This window comes from Ictalurus furcatus, chromosome 15, assembly GCF_023375685.1.
Source record: "Ictalurus furcatus strain D&B chromosome 15, Billie_1.0, whole genome shotgun sequence".
Lineage (NCBI taxonomy): Eukaryota > Metazoa > Chordata > Actinopteri > Siluriformes > Ictaluridae > Ictalurus > Ictalurus furcatus.
Genome location: NC_071269.1, coordinates 19,233,119 through 19,255,039, shown reverse-complemented (window position 1 = coordinate 19,255,039; position 21,921 = coordinate 19,233,119). Strand labels below are relative to the sequence as shown.

Sequence of the window (21,921 nt, the reverse complement as noted above, 5' to 3'; positions counted from 1 at the left end):
CATGCAAACAATTCTTGGTGAAATAAGGTAATTTAAACAGGAGGTATTTCTGAACGATGATGCTCTATGAGGGCTTTATCATGTAATGTGAAGATTTGTTACAGATGTATGAGGTCCTAATTCAAATTTGCAGATTAAAAATGATCACACACATTGAATATAAATGATCGATATTAGTTTATAACCATCTACGTGGACACATCTTGTGCCAACAAAGTTCATGCATTTATAGTTAAATTAATGCAAACGCTAAATTGGGGGGAAAAAAAAAAAAAATTTGAATGAGTAGTTCCAGGGGCCTATTCCAGACCATCAGCTTTGCAATTCAAAACCATTTACAGAGAAAGCTTTATGCTGATAACTATATCAAGGCTGTTGTGTATGCTGGTCAAGGACACTATAGTGCAGAATAGAAATTATATGCTGTCCTAACATTGACTTTGAAAGTAAAAACGATCACAAATGTTTCAAACACAACTAAAAGAAAATTATTTCTGTTCAGCAATCATTTTATTGAACCACTGTGTACGCATTTTCCGTTTTCTGTAAAATACCAACTTACCATCACAAACAGAACAGTAAATAGACATTAACAACCAAGATCACTACATGATGAACATGAACAAAACTACTGCAACATCGCAGTTATACAGTATGTGCCAAAGAGCTCTCCTTCATGTATCAGCATCCTTCCCATTCAGTATAACAGGATCCAATGCAGAGTTCAGCTTCAGCGTCTTTGGCTAGGTAACATAACAGACTGGACAGAACCATGAATGAAATTAAAAACTACAACAAAAAAATAAAATAAGAATAATTTAGTTAACTTAATATCACTTTGTGCTTTAGGATGACCTCTTTCTGTACAGTGATGCAATATTAACACTTGGCTCTAAACCATACACGTGTACCATATTAATATCTCACAGAGCAGTTAAATTAAAAAGTGTCAGTCAGGCTGTGGGATAAACGTAAAATCGAAATTGTTACATCTAGTAGAATGTATATATCCAAATAAAAATATAAAAAAGCTCCCCCCCCCCTTTAAAGTCTTTGGATTCTGACGAAGAACCTGCATCCTACTGTATCCTCAGGCAAACAACAGGTCTCGCAACAGGTTTTATTTTCTCCAACTTTAATTGCAGGTCCAAAAGTCTCTTTGTGCAAGTTATACTGGGCTTTATTTGGAGGGTTGTCCCAGCAGGTAGACAATGAACTCGTAGGTGGAGAGCACTATAGCGGTGTTGGGAATTTGCCTAATGAGCTGTGGAATGAGTCCTCTATAAAAAGCAGCATAGCCCTCCTCCACTGCCACCAGGCGGGCCGTTTGGAAAAAGTATTTATATTTGCTGCCTTCTTCTCTCAGCCTTGTCCGAATGACCTCTGAGGGGAGACAAGAAAAAGACAGTGTCAGATCACAGCAGAAAAGCACTGATGCATTACAACAACAAAAATTGCTGAATGTAGGAAGTGTGATAAGAGACAGTACAGTAACAAAGCACAAGGGTCACTTGCAAGTCAGCATACTAAGCACCATATATTCCGCATTGTTGAAATGACCCTTATGCTGTATAAAAAAATATGCCCATTTTGTCAGTGCTTGTTAGCTGTGCGATTCTTTTACAGACAGAAATTTAGGAGAGTCCCATACCATGTGGATATGCTATGCAGGAGGCACAGCCTTTGGCAAAAGCAGCTGCTAACATAAGGCTCAGGAAGTCCGAGGCTCTTTTTTCTCCGTCGCTGTTGGCAGACATGAGTTGACTCTCTGCTAGGCGCTTCTTCAGTGTCTCGTAGATGAGGAAGCAGATCATGGTCTCAGAGATTCCAGCATACGACGCAGTGAGGCCCCGGTAAAAGCCTCGTACACCTTCGGTCCTGTATACATAGCGTGCACACTGCAATGCGTTCATCTTCTTCTCTCCTCGCACCCTGAAAGAAAAGCAGTTCATTAGGAAATTCTCTACAGGACCATTTTAAACTAGATTAAGAACCTATAATGGAGGTTTGGACTGTGTGATGCAGCTAACTGTGAAATGGGCTGCAGTTCCCGAATGACTTATAGTATTCAAGTTGACTAGATTAGGTGTAGCAGAGGGGGAAATTTTGCCTTGTTGGTTTTTTTTTTTCCCCCCTGATTGTACATTAGTTTTGCAACGTTTAGGGGGCGTATAGTAGGTAAGGCTTTTCATTACAGGACTATATTTAGAACATTTATATATTTATTTTTAAAAATAAATAAATAAATAAATTTAAAAAAAAAAAAAAAGGTTTCTGTTCTCTTGTGACCCACAAGGCTGCACTGGTCCATGCAGGCATAAATATAACTCGAGCTATTTAAGCTGGCACAGTGAGATGGATATTTATACTGCAGGCCTTCAAGGTCACATGCTCATTACTGCGACAGTCAAATAACAGCAGGATCCTGTTTAATGACTTCTATACACCCTCGAAAAGCGCACGTAACACATGCACGGATTAAAGTGCCAAGCAGTATAATGGGTACAGCCTGTCCTACAAATGTCTGGTGAAGAATTGGAGAAAATCAACCTACTTCTTTTCAAGCTGCATTCTAGTTTTGACCATCCAGATGGGGTTCATCAAGGAGTTTGTTACAAACGCTGGAAAAGAAAAAAATAAAAATAAAAATGAAAACCTTAAACACACAATGACAATAAATAAAATGGACTACTCTTCCCCTAAATAGAAATTCATTAAATAAAGAAACACTTATTTCTTACTAGTCCCCAGTAAGAAATAAGCTGGAGGCTGCAAACTATCTAATAATTAAAATAAGGAAATGAATGCAAGCCTGTTTAACTGGTAGCACTGCATTGATTAACACTTTTACCTGTACGCTTGAATGGTGTTCAATAAAATATGAGAGTTTATTAAACAGACAAAAAAATAATACTGTGTCTGAAATCTGCTGCATATACTGTCTATTTTTCATTACTTTAACACATGTGCAACCTTGTATACCTGAAATCTCATGCAATTAACATTAATCGGCACATGGGGTTAAAACTGCAAATGGGAGTATATCCAGAGATCAGATTATATTCGGTTTAACACAATGGCGACACCTAGTGATTAACCAATAAACTTTCATAATAACAGGCAAACTATCGTTGCTAATAATTCATAGATAGTGGCAGCTATAGTTTGGACCCCCTTAAGTGTACCAACTCGGAGTGTCTCACCTGCAAACCCGGCTGAAGACATGTGCACTGCTCCACTGTTGGGCACAAAGATGCCATTGAAGGTGTCTTTTGACTTGGAGTAGGCTGCAAAATATATTGCCCTGAAAAACATAGTGGGGGGGGGGACAAAAAAAACACATTTCAGATAAAGCAAGGGGAACACAACATCCATGCACTCTGTGTTACAGCCCGCATAGCTAAAGAGCTCTTTTCATTATAAAAAGAAAGGCTGCTGAATGCCTGCCAAGTTCATTCACACAGACTTCAATGTCTGCAGTGTTCCGAACTGGTTGTTTTCTTTCCTGCTCTTCGAAAAGAAGCCAAGATGGATCGCTGCTACTGGAGGAACAAGCAGCTGGAGATTGAGTCCTCTATTCACAATTATCACTGAGGTTCTGTGGTTTGGTTATCAATAGAGCAAAAAATAAATAAATACCCTCAGTATCTGAGTGTTTGTTTATTTACCCATGTTTCATATTAGCAAGAAGTTACAAGTTTGCACTATTAATAGTTAATACACATGTCCTTAACTGACCGCTTTGCAGCAAAAAATGCCTTCCTGCAATTACATTTTATTTATTTATCTTCAAATGAAAAAAATAATTCATGTTAAACATTACTTGCTAGTGCACACACTTAATTTTCAGATTGTCCTGTTACTTATATATAGCTCTATAAATGAATTAGAACAAAGCCATTTAACACTACAGGACAAGCTTATACTGTACTATGTTCAGTTAGTTAGAACTGGATTTACTTTTTACCTTGATGGTGCAACTCCAACTAGATTTGGACCCAGTCCTCGGAACAGCGAACTTGGTCCTTCTTTTTCCAAAATTGACCTGGTCGAGCAAAAAAAAAACAACAAAAAAAACAAGGACATACTTAAGAAAACTAAGAGCACACAACCCCGGTTCCGTGAGATCAGATGACACGGACAGGTCAATGTTTGGAATTTAGTGAATGTAACTGCAGATTATTCATGGTTTGGTAGAAACAGTACTACTTGGCACTCAGCACTTTTTCATTGCAAACTCATTTCATGGTTGATCCCATTGTCAGTAAAAGTTAATCATCTAGTCCTTGAGTAAACATGAACTCTGTAAATCCTTGTTCAATACGTAATCATTGTAGATCTAAATCTTTACAGGCCACCATATGCATGTGTCCACACCATGCCTTGTATTAATCCAAGTTAATAGCTTGAAATTCAATATTGCTGAGGGCAGTGTAATGAGGCAGGATGTTTGAACGGTGCTTCTTGGAAAACCTCTATTTAATTACATTGAGAAGTTAATGGCTGAACGAGAACGGGAAACGTTTTAACGTGGCCAGGTTCAAAACCCCCACCCCATGCACACCATGGTTCACAACTCTCAACACTCCAACTCCAAATGCATCTGGTCCAGCACCCTGTAAGTACATCAGATGTACTGAGAGCAACAAAACCTCTAAACTCTGAATGGCCTCCAAGAATAGGATTACTAATCCATATTATAGCGTACAGATGAGAAACTGACAGAAAAACAAGAATGTTAGCATTTTAGTAAACAAACCCTGTAAGTAATTCATCTGGCTGAACAATGAAATCTTGACAAAGCCCATTACAAATACCTCACACCCGATGTTCCCCATGAATCACATTTTACCCAGAACACTATCAAACTTAAACAGGGAACAAAACACAAGGAAGCCAAATTCATCATCTAATAACACAGCCTGTTTCCTGGAATTGGAAGACCAAAAAAAAAAAAAATTTTTATTAATTAAATTAATAAAATAAAACATAAGGCACAACTAGATAAGGCACAATACGCAGGAAAGGAAATCAGACGTCCTGAACTCAGGCAGAAGAAGCCTGTGCTGGCTAGGAGTAATATGATCCACAGCAGAGATACCATGTGACTGCACGGTTTTCTCAGAGCATTCACCAGGCCTCCTCGTGTGCAATGGCTGACCTCCCAGAAAAGGACACAGACGCACACTATCTAGTCCCTCGTCAGCTTTTATAGAACACTGCGACAATCTGGTAGCAAAGTACTCGAGTTTGCACTTGAGTGCTGCTTGTTGAACTGATCTCTGACCTTTTACATAACAGAACAGCCATATAAAAGCTGCTATACAAGTTAAACAAAAGTCGTCTTTCTTCTTTTTTTTTTTTAAACCAATAGAGTATGCTCTAATATAGTGCACATGTTAACGTATTGTGTTCGTGAGCTAACTGAAGGTCACTATTTGAAGACTGCAGAGAGCTGCTCTTGGGTCCTTCAGTAATTCCTTTAATCTTTTATTGCACGGTTGAATGCTTGGATTGTAATTCTGTTGATGGTGCAAAATAAATAATGTGCAGATCTCTCTGACAAATGTAGGCAGTATATCAACTACACAGCAAATTCTACAGGGTGTCCAAAAATCAGGAAAAGTAAAATTACATATACATATAAATTTTGTATTTATTATTTACAACATATGCTTCAAATGTTCACCCTTATGTCCTATGCACGTTCTCAGCCACTACCTCATGTCGCTGCAGCTTTTGCTCAACATATTCCCATTTGACTTTTTGGACAACCTGTATGTGAACGCAAAGCCACATCCATGTTGACGACTGTTGTGGTGTTAAAAAGCTCCAGCTTACCGTAGGACCTGCAGGAGGCTAGGTGTTACTGGTCCTGGTCTAATAACACCAGCTCCGTTGACAGTACCAAGCTGCACCTGAAACACCGGTCTGAACGTGAAACCTGATGATTGTAGCCTCGTCTTCAACACCTCTAGTGGGCAGGTCACAATGGCACCCACTGTACCACCACATCTGCAAAATATACAAAAAGGACAAGTTTAACACACCACTTAAAAATAAATTAATAAATAGACACAGTTTACACCATCATGATAAGGAAATAAATAGTTATTGGTTATAAGACCAATAAACAATGCTTTCTTCTTATTATTACTGAAGAAGGTAAGATGAATGAATTAATTGCCTCATGATAATTGCCTGATGCCTCAAAAGTATGTCGCAAACAACTGCGGTTTGGCAGTGAGTCCACATTCTGGCACACGTTAATAAACACTGCTGTTTAGAGAGTTACACAGGTCAGGGTGAACAAACTGAACCCTTGCAAAATGACAAAAAAAAATGACGCAGGTAGTATCGATCATGCGCCTGCTGATCAAAACTGACAAAATGATCTGCAGGCAATTTTATCATACACAAACAATAATAACAGCCTCGTCTAACCAAAATTAAAAGTAGAACCTAAGCAGGTAGAAAACAACTGAATGTAAAACTGAAAGGGAATGAAGAAAAATTTAGTTTACACAAACAAGCTACATGATTTTCACCATGTTTGCATCATCTTATCAGGGCATAGTTCACATGACTGACGTACAACTTTGTGGATTAAATGAACTTTACCTTAAATTTAAAGGCATCGTACGATAGCCATCTACAACACTGATAGGGAGTGTACGCTGTTTTGAGCTATTCAAAGGCTCTAAATTGGCTGTATTATGTACTGTATTTACAACACAATTAAATGCAATTGGATCATCCCAACTTACTGCATTTAAAAACCATACATGCTTCTGGGATCCATCGGGTCAAGAAATGTTACGAGGAATCCAGAAAGTGACATGACCAATACGACCCAATTAAATTAAATCAATTTGTCACAACACAAAGCTTACACCATGTTTTTACAGATAAGATACTGTATGTACAGGTGATGCATCAATGATATTACACACACACACAGATATACAAAACAATACCCTTAATCACAGACATTTAAGCCATCATGAACTTGTCACAGATTTGTACTGGACTTATGAAGGACTGATTAAACAAATCTGTCTGAGAGGAACAAATTATTTCAGGCACAAGACAAGATTAAAGGCTTATTATTAACTATGAAGAAACGCAAAGCTACACATTTGATCTAACAGATAAGCGCAGTAGCAATAACCCATTAGGCTATGCCCTAATAAAACCAAATGCTTTAAAATAGCTTTCTGGCACATGTCAGGGCACACACTTGTATAACACACAGAGCAGATTTCAGCCTCAGGACAACCAGCACACAGAGCCATGTATGCAAATAGATTAAGACACACACAAAAAAAGTCATGAAGGTGGTTACATAATTCACCTAAATGCCACTGATGCATTAGTTGTGCTCCTTTTTAATAGTTTCATCTAGCAGCATTACAAACACTCACCGGGGTCACGTCAACACAGTATCCAAAAACTTAGAGTAATAAAAGAAAATTTGGTTCAAATCATCATCATCTCTAATCTCACAATATGCCACCGTAAACAACCATATATTCAGTTAATGAGGAACTATTTAAGACATAAAATGATGTCCAATATCCAGGTCTAAATATGCCAGTTGCTTGGCATAAACATTGCTTACATTTAATATACATTACAGATACAGTCATGCAATCATGTAAGATTGATCACAAATGATTCGATCTCCACTTCCTCTCACCTTAAAAACTTCAGACTTATACAGCAGATGCAATAAGAACTGGTTGAAAAACAGAGATTGAAGAGTTCTCATGCAAATTTCCTTACAAAATTACAACCAAATGAGGAACAGTTAAAACAAAAACATTCCGGCTGAAAGAGCTGACGTAAGGCCTGGTAGCCGTGGTTACCGATCCTGTTTTTGCCAGGCAGCTCCACGGGGATTGACCTGGGATGAGCAGAGTGTTTCATACCCAGAGATTATATATCTACTGAATCAACACCAGTGAAGACTTTGGGACAGAAGAGAAAGTATGATGAAAGAGTGAATGCAACCTGTTTACCACTGTAAAGCCATGAAGGAACACAGAAATGATGGCAAAGTAATGTTAAACACAGCATAAAAATATACACACAGGTATACAACAGCTTGGTCTAAAGAACTATTAAGATGTTATATTATACACAAACATACATGCATATATTTTATATGTACACATATATACATACATGACAACTGAGGTATACCAGTGTGTACATTTTACACTCTCGCTCTCTCTCGTGTATATATATATATATATATATATATATATATATATATATATATATATATATATATATAAATGAATAAACAGTATATATATTTATTTATATATACACAGTTTACATATATTAAAAATGGAGTATACAGTAAAGACAGATGAGGCAGGACAGCTATATGCATCGCTACATATTAATAACCTCACTAGCTACCTCTATACTGTACAGGTTCACCTACATTGTACAATCTTCCCAATTGACTTTAATTCCTGATTAAATCACATCTATTTAACGACAATGTCATTTCTTTCCATAGCACGAATATCAGGAACATCTTCAGCTTGTGACTCGACATGCTAACCCGGACATGGTGTGAGACTAGCTTAGCCAGCGACAGCTGTGAGCTAGCGCGCTTTAACTGGCGACCTGAAACCTCAATGTCATTTGCCATTTCGCTTGCTGTGGAACAACGAAACGTTTGAAATATCATTACAATATCCATATTAGCAAAATGACACGACTTATTTCCACTGGTTAGTTAACCACATTCAATAAAGTTTCTCCGAGTCCACTTGAGAGCACCTGCTCAGCCCGACACCGTCAGCTAGCCGAAAAGTAACACACACCACACATACCACTTTAAACGACAGAAAAGCAGAAAAAAAGATTAACTCACCCCCCGGCGAAGAGATGTAATGACGTGTCTTTCTGCGCCATTTCAAATTGTCATCATACACCTCGAGTTTTTAAACGTTAATCTAGAAAAGAAAAGAAAAAACAGACAACAGACGAGTCTCTAAACCAGCCTCAACCAGCCGGGCCGGCTACTTTATAGTGCTCGGGCGCTGCGAGCAGAATCTGGTTGGGTGTTAGGCTGCGTCTCAAACGGCAGTCTATAAAATATCGAGTGCTCTATATAAGCCATTATTTCCTCATACAAGTAGTGTGCCTAAGTAGGGAGGTAAGACAGAATTTTTGAACTCGACGTTGTGACGTCAGGGAGGTTGGGTCGCTCGTGATCGGCTCATACAAATAGAAAGCCGTTGATTTGAATGGGCCAGGCGGGGGTGTTGTCCATGACGTGACCAGAGAAATCCAGTCTGACGACTGTGGTCTGTATATTTGTCCTGACATTTCGAATAAACGAGGAACTGTACCGTGTAGTGTCATGTGCTGCAGCTACGAAATACCTTCCATGGTTAAGTTGTGCAATCTTATAGTAGTGGAAACTCCAACGGAACCCCCCCCCCACCTCTTTTTATTATTATATTTAATTTTTTACATATACATATTACATATCATATATTACACATAATATATGTATGACATATTACACATTTCACATATTGTCAGTGTCCATCCATCCATTTTCTGTACCGCTTATCCTACACAGGGTCGCGGGGGGAGACTGGAGCCTACCCAAGGGAACTCTGGGTACAAGTCGGGGGACACCCTGGACATGGTGCCAACCCATTGCAAAGCACAATCACACACACCGTCACACACCTATTCACACACTATGGACAATTTGGAAATGCCAGTCAGCCTAAGACACATGTCTTTGGACTGGAGGAGGAAACCGGAGAACCCGGAGGAAACCCCGAAGCACACGGAGAACAAGCAATCTCTGCACATACAGGGCAGAGGCAGGATTCGAACCCCCAACCCTGGAGGTACATATTGTCAATGTATTTATTTTATTTAATAGTACTAGATATTATAGTAGAGATGTTTCTTTAGTTGAGATTGTTTTTTGTTGTTGTTGTTTTTTTTTGTTTGTTTTTTGTTTTGTTTTTTTTTTACCATTTTTTGTACTAAGTAAGGTAGTAAGTAAGTACTAAGGTTGCTTTTACCAATATTTAGATATTTCTTTCATGCTCATTTTAACTATTCAAACTACCATAGAAGATCCACTAAACTGGAAATTCCTGCCAGGTCTCTAGTGCATGTGATAAGACAAGTGTGTAATACCATCAGCAGTAATTAAGGCATGCAGAGTTGGACGGAGAGTGAAGGCGAAGAAAGCAGCCTATAGGGAAAGGGGGTGTGAGCCAGAGGGAGGGATGAAACCTGAGATAAATAACTTTCCACATTCAAGAACCATGAACTGATGGGTATGTTAGTCTGAAATGTGCAAGCTTGCCAAAATGTGTTATAAGGGACAGCCTTTCAATGTTTAAGATACCCCCCAGGTTTAAACAGTAGAATATGCTGGAGATAATACGCATTATTTCATTCAGCATTTGTGATTTTAAATAAAATAAAATATTTTTATGGTTTCTTTCGCATTGTATTTTTGTTACACAATACCTACTGACTAACAAGTGAATGATGAACAAGTTGGATAAAACAGAGACAACATGCATGACAAAACAATTCACATGACATTCATATGACATGTGTTTGGATCATAATTTGGAAAATTTCCATTATACTCATGGATATAATGGATATTATATGGATATTATAATGGATATGGACTCATGGATATAAATCTTACTAGAAAATGTAGTCTGTCTAATTCCTGGTTAATGCTTTCAACAATTCTGTTATTTGTCCAATATTCCCAAACAAATACCAGACAACAGACTTATAATAATTATCTTTCTAATACAGCAATGACAAGATAGACGTAATTATAATATTTTGTATTCTAAAATTCTCTAAAAAAAAATTGAAGCGTTTATGTGGTGAATGAAGTCTTGACAGGTTATAATCAGTGAGCTTCCATGTTAATACCTGCTGCATTTGGCTCAAAGAAAAGCAATTGAACTCCAAGTTAAAAAAAAAACAAAAGGTACATAGTTGCTCAATAACTTTTGCACGCGAACCGGAATGCTTATTGTCCCTCAAATGACAACGTTTGACTGACGGATGCATTTCATGGGATCATGCCAGGTGATAATAGGTGTGTTAAATGTAATAATAATAATAATAATAATACACAGGATAAGCAGAGCCAGCCATTACATGTTGACAAGATTTTCAACATATATTATACTACGCCTCATAATCCTGCTGACGTTGTCATTAATGCAGTATATATGTTTTTTCTCCTAAATGAATTAGAATTGGCAAAACCTCCTAACTGCATGAGGTCATGAAGTCTAATAAGGCTGTGGCTGACAGAGAATGATCTGAAATTGAGCTTTATTTGAATTTTTAACTGCTGGTGAACTTCACTTAGTTTGTCCAAAAACAGAGTTCCAATTACAACCAGATATCAGAAAATAAAATTTGAACTGAACTGAAATCTCATGTTGGAAAAATTCTTATCATAGACAGTGCATGTGTTTTGATTTTCATGTGCAATTTCTAATTCTCTGTTTGTTGCTAGATTAAAACAAATTCCGGTATTCAGTTTCGGTTTCGGTCGGGAGTCGCTCGTTCACGCGACCACTCTTTGTTTTGCTAATTAAAGAGGCGTGCTCAGCTGAAACACATCGGTATTTATTAATTAAGAAACGCTGAGGCGGAAGCGTCAGCCCTTGTTGTGTGAAGACCTGCGAGTCTACCGAGCAAGGACACCGACAAGACACCACACGTGCTGCTAAGTATACTTTTCTCCCTTTATTCCTCTTACTGTTACCTGTTTTCACAAACTAACATGTGTCATCAGTTCATCCCTGTTATTTGCCACAGGCGCAGACCGTGGCATTCTCCCAGAAACGTACGCAACTTGGACAACCTGCGCTCTCTGAATGCGGCCTCTACAGGTTCCATCTCATTCTCAGTCGGACTTTGGAACTGCCAATCTGCTGTCAACAAGGCAGATTTCATTTCTGCATTCGCAACCCACTCCAATCTCAGCGTGCTGGCTCTGACTGAGACCTGGATCCAGGCTGAGAACACTACCACACCCGCTGCCCTGGCCTCCGACTTCAACTTCTCCCATACCTCACGCCCCAACAGGCGAGGGGGTGGTACAGGTTTGCTTCTCTCCAAAACATGGAAATTTACCTGATTTCTCCCTCTTGCTCATACACGTCCTTTGAATTTCATGCTGTTACAGTCACTGACCCTGCCAAAATGCACTTTCTTGTTGTTTACCGTCCTCCAGGTCAACTGGGGAAGTTCATCGATGAATTTGACACGCTACTGTCCACCATCCCAGATGATGGAACTCCTCTTCTGGTCCTTGGTGATTTCAACATTCATCTAGACAAGCCACATGCAGCTGACTTTCTTGCTCTCCTTCCCACATTCGACCTCAAGCAGTTCATCACACCATCAACCCACAAAGCCGGTAAACAGCTTGACCTCATCCTCACACGTAATTGCACCACACATAATCTTCTCATTACTCCTCTCCACACCTCTGACCATTTCTTTATCCAGTTCTCTATTTCTCTCCCCTCACCACCATCAATGTCTCCTCCCTCTATCTCTTTTCGTCGCAATCTTCGCTCCCTTTCCCCCTCACATTTCTCCTCCGTTGTCACAACCTTACTTCCCTCCGAAAGCCACCTTTCCTCACTTGATCTAAACACCGCAACCGACATGCTATGTTCCACTCTAACATCTTCTCTTGACAGCATATGCCCCCTAACCTCCAGACCTGCTCGCACATCACCCTCTAGTCCTTGGCTCTCAGAAGCTCTGCGTAGCAACCGGGCCAAACTAAGAGCATCTGAAAGGAAATGGCGCAAATCAAACAACCCAATTGACCTAACCAATTACCAGACACTTCTCTCTTCTTTTTCCAATAGCATCTCCATTGCTAAAGCCACATTCTACCAAGAGAAGATTCTTAGTTCTCCCAAGACCCGCATTCATTTCAAAACCATTTCCTCTCTACTCTGTCCCCCTCCTCCCCCTTTCCCTACTTCTCTCACTGCAGATGACTTTGCGACTTTCTTTACCAACAAGGTTACATCAATCAGAAACCTGTTCTCAGCCCCAGACGTGCATAGACTGACTCCTCCTCCGGGTAACTCCCAACTGACTTCCTTCTCTCTCCTCTCAGAGACTGATGTCTCTAAACTCCTCCTCTCTAGCCATCCCACAGCCTGTCCTCTTGACCCTATCCCTTCTCACCTTCTTCAGTCCATCTCTCCCACACTATTACCTGCACTCACACACATCTTTAACACATCGCTCTCTACTGGCACATACCCTACCTCATTTAAGCAAGCCCGGGTTACCCCACTGTTTAAAAAACCATCACTCAACCCTGCTATAGTTGACAACTACAGACCTGTTTCCCTACTCCCTTTTCTTTCGAAAACTCTTGAAAGAGCCGTTTTTAATCAACTCTCAAATTTTTTCACACAGAACAACCTCCTGGACACCAAGCAGTCTGGCTTCAAGAGCAACCACTCCACGGAGACTGCTCTGCTTTCCGTCACTGAAGCCTTACGACTAGCAAGAGCAACCTCTAGATCATCTGTCCTCATCCTACTTGACCTCTCTGCTGCTTTCGACACTGTGAACCATCAGATCCTCCTGTCAACGCTCTCCAGCCTGGGCATCACTGGAACGGTTCTGCGCTGGGTGGAATCCTATCTCTCTGACAGATCCTTCAAGGTATCATGGAGGGGAGGTATTTCTGAAACTCAGCAACTCACAACTGGCGTTCCACAGGGGTCAGTTCTGGGTCCACTCCTCTTTTCTATCTACACCACATCTCTAGGGCAGGTGATTGAGTCTCATGGCTTCTCATATCATTGCTATGCTGATGACACCCAGCTCCATTTGTCCTTCCAGCCTGACGATCCATCCGTCTCTGCACGCATCTCTGCTTGCCTTTCGGACATCTCCGTCTGGATGAAGGAAAAACATCTTAAACTTAACCTGGCAAAATCTGAGCTTCTTGTCATCCCAGCCTGTCCCTCAATCAACCACAACCTCACTGTACAGCTCGGCTCATTCACACTCATGCCAACCAGGACGGCCAGGAACCTTGGGGTGATTCTTGATGATGGCTTGACCTTTGCAGACCATATCTCAGCAACTGCAAGGTCCTGTAGGTTCATCCTTTACAACATCAAGAAAATCTGACCCAACATCACCAAACAGGCTACACAGATTCTAGTCCAGGCTCTTGTTATCTCTAAACTGGACTACTGCAACTCACTGCTTTCAGGCCTCCCAGCCAGCTCCATCAAACCCCTTGAGATAATTCAGAATGCTGCAGCGTGCCTCGTCTTCAACCAGTCCAAGAGAACCCATGTCACACCCCTCTTCATCTCCCTCCACTGGCTTCCTGTAGCTGCCCGCATCAAGTTCAAGGCCTTGATGCTCACCTACAAGACCTTGTCAGGAACAGCACCCTCCTACCTCAACTCTCTCCTGAAGGCCTATGTTCCCTCTCGCAATCTGCGATCGATTAACGACCGACGTTTAGCAGTTCCAACTCAGCGTGGCGCAAGGTCCCTTTCCAAAACCTTCACACTAACTGTTCCTCAGTGGTGGAATGCACTTCCAATCTCAATCCGGACCGCAGAATCTCTCACCATCTTCAAAAAACAACTAAAGACCCACCTCTTCAATGAACACCTAACAAACTCATAATAAAAAAAAAAAATGCACTTACACGTCTACTCTGCACTTTGCTTCTTCTGGAATTCAATTAATAGATCTCGTATGGTAGCACTTCTTGTATTGTTCTCTGCTTGATATCGCTTTGCTTGTATCTTTCTCATTTGTAAGTCGCTTTGGATAAAAGCGTCTGCTAAGTGAATTAATGTAATGTAATTCATGATTCATTTATTTTCACATATTAAATTTTCACATGACCACATACAAGGGCTGGTCAAATTATTATTATTTTTGTTGTTGCATTTTTAAAATTTGCATTGTTTATTGCAAATAGGCCTCACAGGTGCATCAAAACAAGGACTAATAGATTTAAGAATAGTTTTTTCCCAAAAGCTATTACCATTCTAAACACATACATGTACTGATTTCACAGTATATGTATATAGTGTCTCAAAACTGTGCATTTCATAGTACCTCCCCCATCCGCCCCAATATCTTGTTTATTTATCCTGTTTATCTTGTTTATTTTATGTACATGTTGGCACAGAACAAAAAGGAGTGGCTCTTAATTTCATTGTACATGTGTATAGTGACAATAAAAGGCATTAATTCATTCATTCACAATAGTGTATCAGATTTTAGTTACCAGTAGAAGGTGCTATTGACAGCAACGTACATTTTTACTTTTGCAACTACACATTTAATGTACTGCTTCTCTAAATTATGTCACTCATTTAAGATTTTCATTTGACTCACCCGTGTATTGATGTTATATTGTATACTCTTTTTTTTCTACAGTTTCCCTGTGAAATGGATGTGATTTTTCATTAAGGATAATAAAATTATTTCAAATAAAAAAATTCTAAATAAATTTTTTTACTCTGGCACTTACACCTCTACTCTGCGCACTTTGATTCTTCTGGAACTCAATTAACGGATCTTGTATGGTAGCACTACTTGTATTGTTCTCTGCTTGATATATCGCTTTGCTTGTATTTTCTCATTTGTAAGTTGCTTTGGATAAAAACATCTGCTAAATGAATAAATGTAATGTAATGTAAATAAATCCTTCTGTCACACTAATGATTTCTTTGGTAAGTATAGCACTATATAACACAGATAACACAGACCCAGCCAGTCACTGTGTTTGTGATAATGATCATCAGAGTCTTATCTTTAGCTGCAATTAGGCAGTGAAGCATCAGTTGTTATTGCACCTTTGGAATGACGTTTGTAAGAGGTGACAGACTGAAGGCTGTTTCTCAGATACCATCAATCACTGGCTCTACATTGTGATTCAAGTCTGTATTTATAATCCCTTGTCACCCCTCTGATGGCCTCTTCACTAGGCCCTTCAGGCTCTTTTGTATATCTTAAGGTGTTCAGATTTGAAGGCATCAGGATACTCATTAACTAGACACCTAAGTACTTGTGCCTTAAACACATTCCACTCCATACATTTAAGGCTGTCTCAGACAATCACTGCACTTTTTTTGCACGAGTGTTGCTGCCTATGGTATATTGGCTTGCAAAGATGTCCAGCATCTTCTGACATTTGTAGAAATTTCACATGTAACTCAGAGCATATGCCTAATGAGTGTTCCAGGTGAAAATACTTTCTGTGCAGTAGAACCATATGAAGCATTTTTGCACGATTATTCAGCTATTTATATTATATCCTGTCATTAAGATCAGAACCTAATAAGTCATTTGTTTTATTATTCATTTGAAAAATATCTTAATTATAATGAATATGGCAATGATATGACTGAACTGGCAAATCAGACTTTGGAACTGAACATTAAATTAATGGTTAATTTCAATTAGTCCCTGTAGTGCCTTTTTCATTTCTAGACACTACATATTAACATAGTACATTTGTGATAATAACTAAAGAAACTACTACTAAAATAAGAAATACTAAATCTAGCTTGTTTTAAAGTAAATAAATGTAGTAAATTTAATTACTAATTCTATTGAATGTGGGTAAATTTAGTGAAAGTGCTAGTTTAGGCCCTGTCTGTTCTAGATTTCTAATACTATCTATATTTTCCTGATAAGTACTAAAGAAAGATATATGTGGGTGGCATGGTGACGCAGCAGATAGAGTTGCTGCCTCATAACTCCTGGGTCCCTGAGATCTTGTTACTGTCTGTCTGGAGTTTCTGTGCGTGTTCTCTCCCTGTTCTTAGTGGTTAGCACGTTTGCTTCATACCTCCAGGGTTCCGGGTTCGAATTTCACCTCTGCCCTGTGTCTGTGGAGTTTGCATGTTCTCCCCGGGAGTTGTCTGAGCCAAGAATTTGCCTCAGACCTCAGATGTTACATGACATCAGTTATCATAGCAACAATCATAACAGCAAGCACAGACTTACACCACACTGCTTCTGTGATCCTGTCAGGTTAATTTTGTCTGTGGATGCTGTAATTTAATACAGAAATTAAATGACAGGTCAGTTTTGAAAAACAAATATTCTTATATTATGGATAAACAAGTTAGTAAATTATAAGAGAAAACCATTGAATCCAATAGGGGTCATTTTGACCCACTGTATGCATTCCTGTTTTTTTTGGTTAAGGTTAATTATTCGTTTTATTTAATGTGGATACATTAAAATAAAAAAAAAGCTGTTAGTTATGTTTATACGCACATATCTGTTCAGTCTATTTCCTTAGAACTCGTTCGGAATCATATTTATAGGTTTTGCACGATAAAAATGTAGTAATTAGCTTTTTTCCCGTTTCCGGAACCAATGACAGGCGCATCACAAACACGAGGGGAAGAGTATTGAGGCGGACCGGAAGTGTGCGGAGTCACATTGAAGCGGTGCATTCAGTTCTCCGTTTAAGTAAGTCCTTAATTGAAAAATAAGCAAAGTTATTAATTTCTTGCAGGGTTATATTGGTGCATGGAATAAATCACATAAGTCTATGTTTGACACCTGAGCCTCGTTATTATTTCTAAGAACCTAAGCTAGCTGGCTAACAGCTTAGACAGCTGCCTAGAAACAAGCGAGAAACTCATGCTATAACAGAGAACAAAACTGCTTTCAGTTGATTATATTGAACCTGCTAGGCTGTGTAGCAACAATAGTATATTTATGAGTCTCAAAAACTTTAATTACTTGTTATATGTGTTGTCTTGCAGTATGATTTATTCATATATTTTTATTCATATTTAAGGGAGAACTCACATGATACACATGAGAGTGCACCAGCAATAGGACCTAGTCATGTTTGTCTCAAGGTTAATCCCACGACTGAATGTGTTCTTCAGATTGTCTGGTAAGTGTGGTGAATGTATTTTTCTTGATTTACTCCTTATTTAAAACTTATTTGAATGCCTGTGTAACTTTATTTCCCTGACAGGTTCACATCAGTACCAGTGCAAGTATGTACACAATGCAGTGCAACACTGCCGTTATGCCAACTTTATTACAAAACATACACAAAGATACTCCACATCAGCCACTGACAACAAGCAGCCCCCGAAACTATGGACAGTGCTCGAGCCGGAGTTAGAGGAGTTCCTCATTCCCCGAAAACTCTCTGTTACGCCTTTAGAGAGCTGGCTTTCTCTGCGGTATTCGCTACCTCCGCTTCTCGAGGCTCCTGTCCCTTTGGAGGAAGGCGAGCTGATAGAGGAGGCTGTGGTGTTGCCTCCCTCGGCTGTGCCTGTACTGGAGGATGGCGAGAGCTCCACACCGCTGAGCTGTAAAAACGTGCTGGAGATCCGGCGAAGGAAGATGAACAGACACAAATACAAGAAGCTGCTGAAACGAACCAAGTTCCTGAGGAGGCGGATCAAGGAGCGCAGACAGAAAAGAAAGCAGGTCAGTCATTTTAATGAAATATGCTGTATGTAGATGATGTGTTGACAAAATGAATTTTTGATTTTGACAGAATTTATTTATATTGTGGGGTATTCTTCCATAGACTGTTTTTTTTAAAAAAACATTGCCTAGGCAATAAATAAAATATGATGTTGAGTTTTGTTTTGTTTTGTTGTGGGTTTTTTTTTTTGGGGGGGGGGGCTTTTTTGGTTATTACATATGTTGTTCCTTGATGTGCAAAAATGATTGATTTAAGGAACGCAGATTTAAGGAACTCATCATTTACACTTGGGGTGGATAGGTTTGTTCCCTCACTCAGCTGATGCTCTCTGCCAACATTAGTGGAGGGCACTGTATCTTACTTTTATCTTTGCGGGCAGATTTTGATTTCCATGAACTGTCATTAAGATTAAAACAAAAAAGGCTTGAAGTATTTCACATTTATGTGTAATGAATCCCGAATGTATGGAAGTTCCACTTTTTGAAGTAAATTATGGAACAAAATGAACTTTTCCACGATATGCACCTCTAGTTTTGTAACATTAATTATCCTGATATCAACAATCGTCATATCGCCAAGCTATAGTTACGACTTTGCCATAGGTTCACTGTGCTAAAATCTACACAATTCACTGAAGCCTACTCCTTTATATTCGTCTTCAGAACTGAAACAAGTACCTGTGCATAAGCCATAATGAATGCTTTATTAACCCACCATATAACCTGAACAGATAGATTACTGTGATCTTTTTCTATTTCGTTTTGACATCTGAGTATTTTGATTAACATTTGAGGCTTTCTCGTATGCTATGTACAAAATACTGGTTAAATTTTTCACACTTGTGCCATGGTGTTATTCCCCATACCTGTTATTGTACTGCAGTCTGTTCAGTATTACTACTCTAAACTAGAACCATCACACTCTGCATGTGGATTGCTGCAGTGCATTATTGAGGCATTAGAGGGTGCACAAAAGCATCAATTAAATAGAAGTAATTGAGGCTAAAGGGGTAAAATGTAATCAAATGTATTTGTACTCAAAATCCTTTAGGTTTTTTTGGCACTGTTGAATTCTCATCCGATTGGTCAAAAAGTGTTGAAGGGTTGAAAGGGTTTTTGTATTATTAAATTCAAGAGAGATAGAAAAAGGGAGATGCTGCTGAGGGAACTCTGTCACCATCACAAATCTTTAATTTCCAGAGCTGTAGCTACCTCTGTAAGCAAAATCGACATTCTCTCGCAGGAGATCGAGCTCTGTTGCACTCCCGTCTTTGTGTGTGTGTGTGTGTGTGTGTGTGTGTGTGTGTGTGCGTGCACTGTTGGCATTCGGGAGTATCCTTCATGTTTACATCTTCATATAGTGTCATCTAAAGCGCAGGCTTCACCACACTGATAGTATCAAGACCGTTCATGCCTAAAGTTTGATGACGTATAACATTTGTAATGATATACACCATTCAGCCATAACATTAAATACCACCATACCACCTGCCTAATATTGTGTAGGTCTGCCTTGTGCAACCAAAACAGACATGGACTCCATAAGACCTCTGAAGGTTTGCTATGGTATGGAGATGGGGATTCCATGGCTCAGACTTGTTTGTCCACATCCCACAGATGCTCGATCAGAGTGAGATCTGGGGAATTTGGAGACCAAGTCAATACCTGAAACTCTTTATTGTAATGTTCCTCAAACCATTCCAGAACATTTTGCAGTGTGGCAGGTCGCATTGTCCTGCTGAAAGACACCACTGCCTTTAGGGAGTATCCTTGCCATGAAGAGGTGTATTTGAACTGTAACAATGTTTAGGTAGGTGCTACTTGTCAAAGTAAAATACACATGAATGCCAGGACCCAAGATTCCCAGCAGAACATTGCCCAGAGCATCACACTGTCATCACATGGTGGCTTGTCTTCTTCCCATAGTGCATCCTGGTGCCATCTCTTCCCCAGGTAATTGACGCACACACACGCGGCCATCCACATGATGTCAAAGAAAATGTGATTCATCAGACCAGACCACCTTCTTCCATTGCTCCAGGGTCCAGTTCTGATGCTCACATGCCCATTGTAGGCACTTTCGGCGGTGGACCGGGGTCAGCATGGGCTTCTCAGCTCAATACACAGCAAGCTGTGATGCACTGTGTGTTCTGACACCTTTCTATCATAGCCAGCATCAACTTTTTCAGCAGTTTGTCCTACAGTAGCTCTTTTGTGGGATTGGACCACACGGGCTAGCCTTTACTCCCCACGTGCATCAGTGAACTTGGGCACCCATGACCCTGGCACTGGTTCACCGGTTGTCCTTCCTTGGACAACTTTTGTTAGGTACTAACCACTGCATACTGGGAACAGCCCACAAGAGCTGCCATTTTGGCCACTTTGATTCTCTGACCCAGTTGTCTAGCCAGCACAATCTGGCCCTTGTCAAAGTCACTCTGATGCTTCTGTGCTTTTTTCCTGCTTCCAACACATCAACTTCGAGAACTGACTGTTCATTTGCTACCTAATATATCCCACCCCTTGACAGGTGCCACTGTAATGATGATAATGTTACAATGTTATTCACATCACCTGTCAGTGGTTTTAATGTTACGGCTGATCTGTGTGTGCTCTGACTTTGAAGAAATATTTAATGTTTTCCATTGTGAATCATTATTTTAAACTCAATAATTCAGTTTTGTTCATTGTTAACAGACAAAGACGCATACAACAGGTATAACATTTCTTAAAACATATGATTGAATGTGGAAATATTTTGAGAACAGGATGAAATTTGTTTAATCAAATGAAGCACTGTATTTCATAAAATTTTTAATTGTTGAGTGCTTTATCATCATGCCAAATGCCATAAATCATCAGGACCTTCTGACAGTTTGCTGTTTGTCATGTTCAGTCTAGATTTGAGAAGGATCTTGAGCGAATCTGGAGGCGAGCGGGACTGAAAAAAGCCCCTGAGGGATGGGCCACACCTAAAATCTACGTCAGACATCAAGTAAAGCGCCGCTGATTGTCTGCCGAATGAAACTCTACTGTGTAAAATAATATATTTGTTTAGGATTGGTGTTGCTTTTTAGATCATTAACTTGCCATTGCTACATCTCGGTGGAAACCTGTGACTATCCTTCTCATATATAATACTGTAACAGAAATAAACAACTTTTACCACCTCAAGTATGTGCTGTATTGCTTCATAATTGTTTTTGTATTTTCCTTCATGTTGTTTTTCATCTCAAACAACCACTAGAGAGAACCAGAGCACCATTTTTAATCCTACAGGTTTACAGTTTGTTTGTAATGTTTACTATGAACTATTTTTTAAAATACGTTTATAATATGTTGTAATCTTATTGTATTAACCTACTTGAATTGTATTATATTGTACATTCTCAA

General features: G+C 39.4%; 2 protein-coding genes across 2 annotated transcripts; one reads left to right on the top strand and one right to left on the bottom strand.

The window, feature by feature from the left end:
• Window positions 1–488: 488 nt before the first annotated feature.
• slc25a33 (solute carrier family 25 member 33) lies at window positions 489–9,053 on the bottom strand. Its single transcript, XM_053642958.1, has 7 exons — window positions 8,894–9,053; window positions 5,842–6,015; window positions 3,968–4,045; window positions 3,204–3,304; window positions 2,555–2,621; window positions 1,652–1,932; window positions 489–1,383 (listed from the first exon to the last, which is right to left on the bottom strand). Exons 1-7 carry the CDS (start codon window positions 8,932–8,934, stop codon window positions 1,181–1,183), a joined length of 945 nt encoding a protein of 314 aa, XP_053498933.1. The 5' UTR covers window positions 8,935–9,053; the 3' UTR covers window positions 489–1,180.
• Window positions 9,054–17,469: 8,416 nt separating this feature from the next.
• On the top strand, window positions 17,470–21,702 carry aurkaip1 (aurora kinase A interacting protein 1). The gene is made up of 4 exons (XM_053643532.1): window positions 17,470–17,544; window positions 17,879–17,980; window positions 18,065–18,528; window positions 21,425–21,702. Exons 2-4 carry the CDS (start codon window positions 17,929–17,931, stop codon window positions 21,536–21,538), a joined length of 630 nt encoding a protein of 209 aa, XP_053499507.1. The 5' UTR covers window positions 17,470–17,544; window positions 17,879–17,928; the 3' UTR covers window positions 21,539–21,702.
• The last annotated feature ends 219 nt before the right edge of the window (window positions 21,703–21,921 follow it).

Coding starts and splice junctions, on each gene's coding strand:
- slc25a33 (XM_053642958.1), bottom strand. CDS start 8,934: ATGGCGCAGAAAGACACGTCATTACATCTCTTCGCCGGGGG. Junction 1,933..2,554: donor AGAATGCAGCTTGAAAAGAA/GTAGGTTGATTT, acceptor CTTTTCTTTCAG/GGTGCGAGGAGAGAAGAAGA. Junction 1,384..1,651: donor CTGCATAGCATATCCACATG/GTATGGGACTCT, acceptor GTCTCCCCTCAG/AGGTCATTCGGACAAGGCTG.
- aurkaip1 (XM_053643532.1), top strand. CDS start 17,929: ATGTTTGTCTCAAGGTTAATCCCACGACTGAATGTGTTCTTCAGATTG. Junction 17,981..18,064: donor TGTGTTCTTCAGATTGTCTG/GTAAGTGTGGTG, acceptor TTTCCCTGACAG/GTTCACATCAGTACCAGTGC. Junction 18,529..21,424: donor GCAGACAGAAAAGAAAGCAG/GTCAGTCATTTT, acceptor TGTCATGTTCAG/TCTAGATTTGAGAAGGATCT.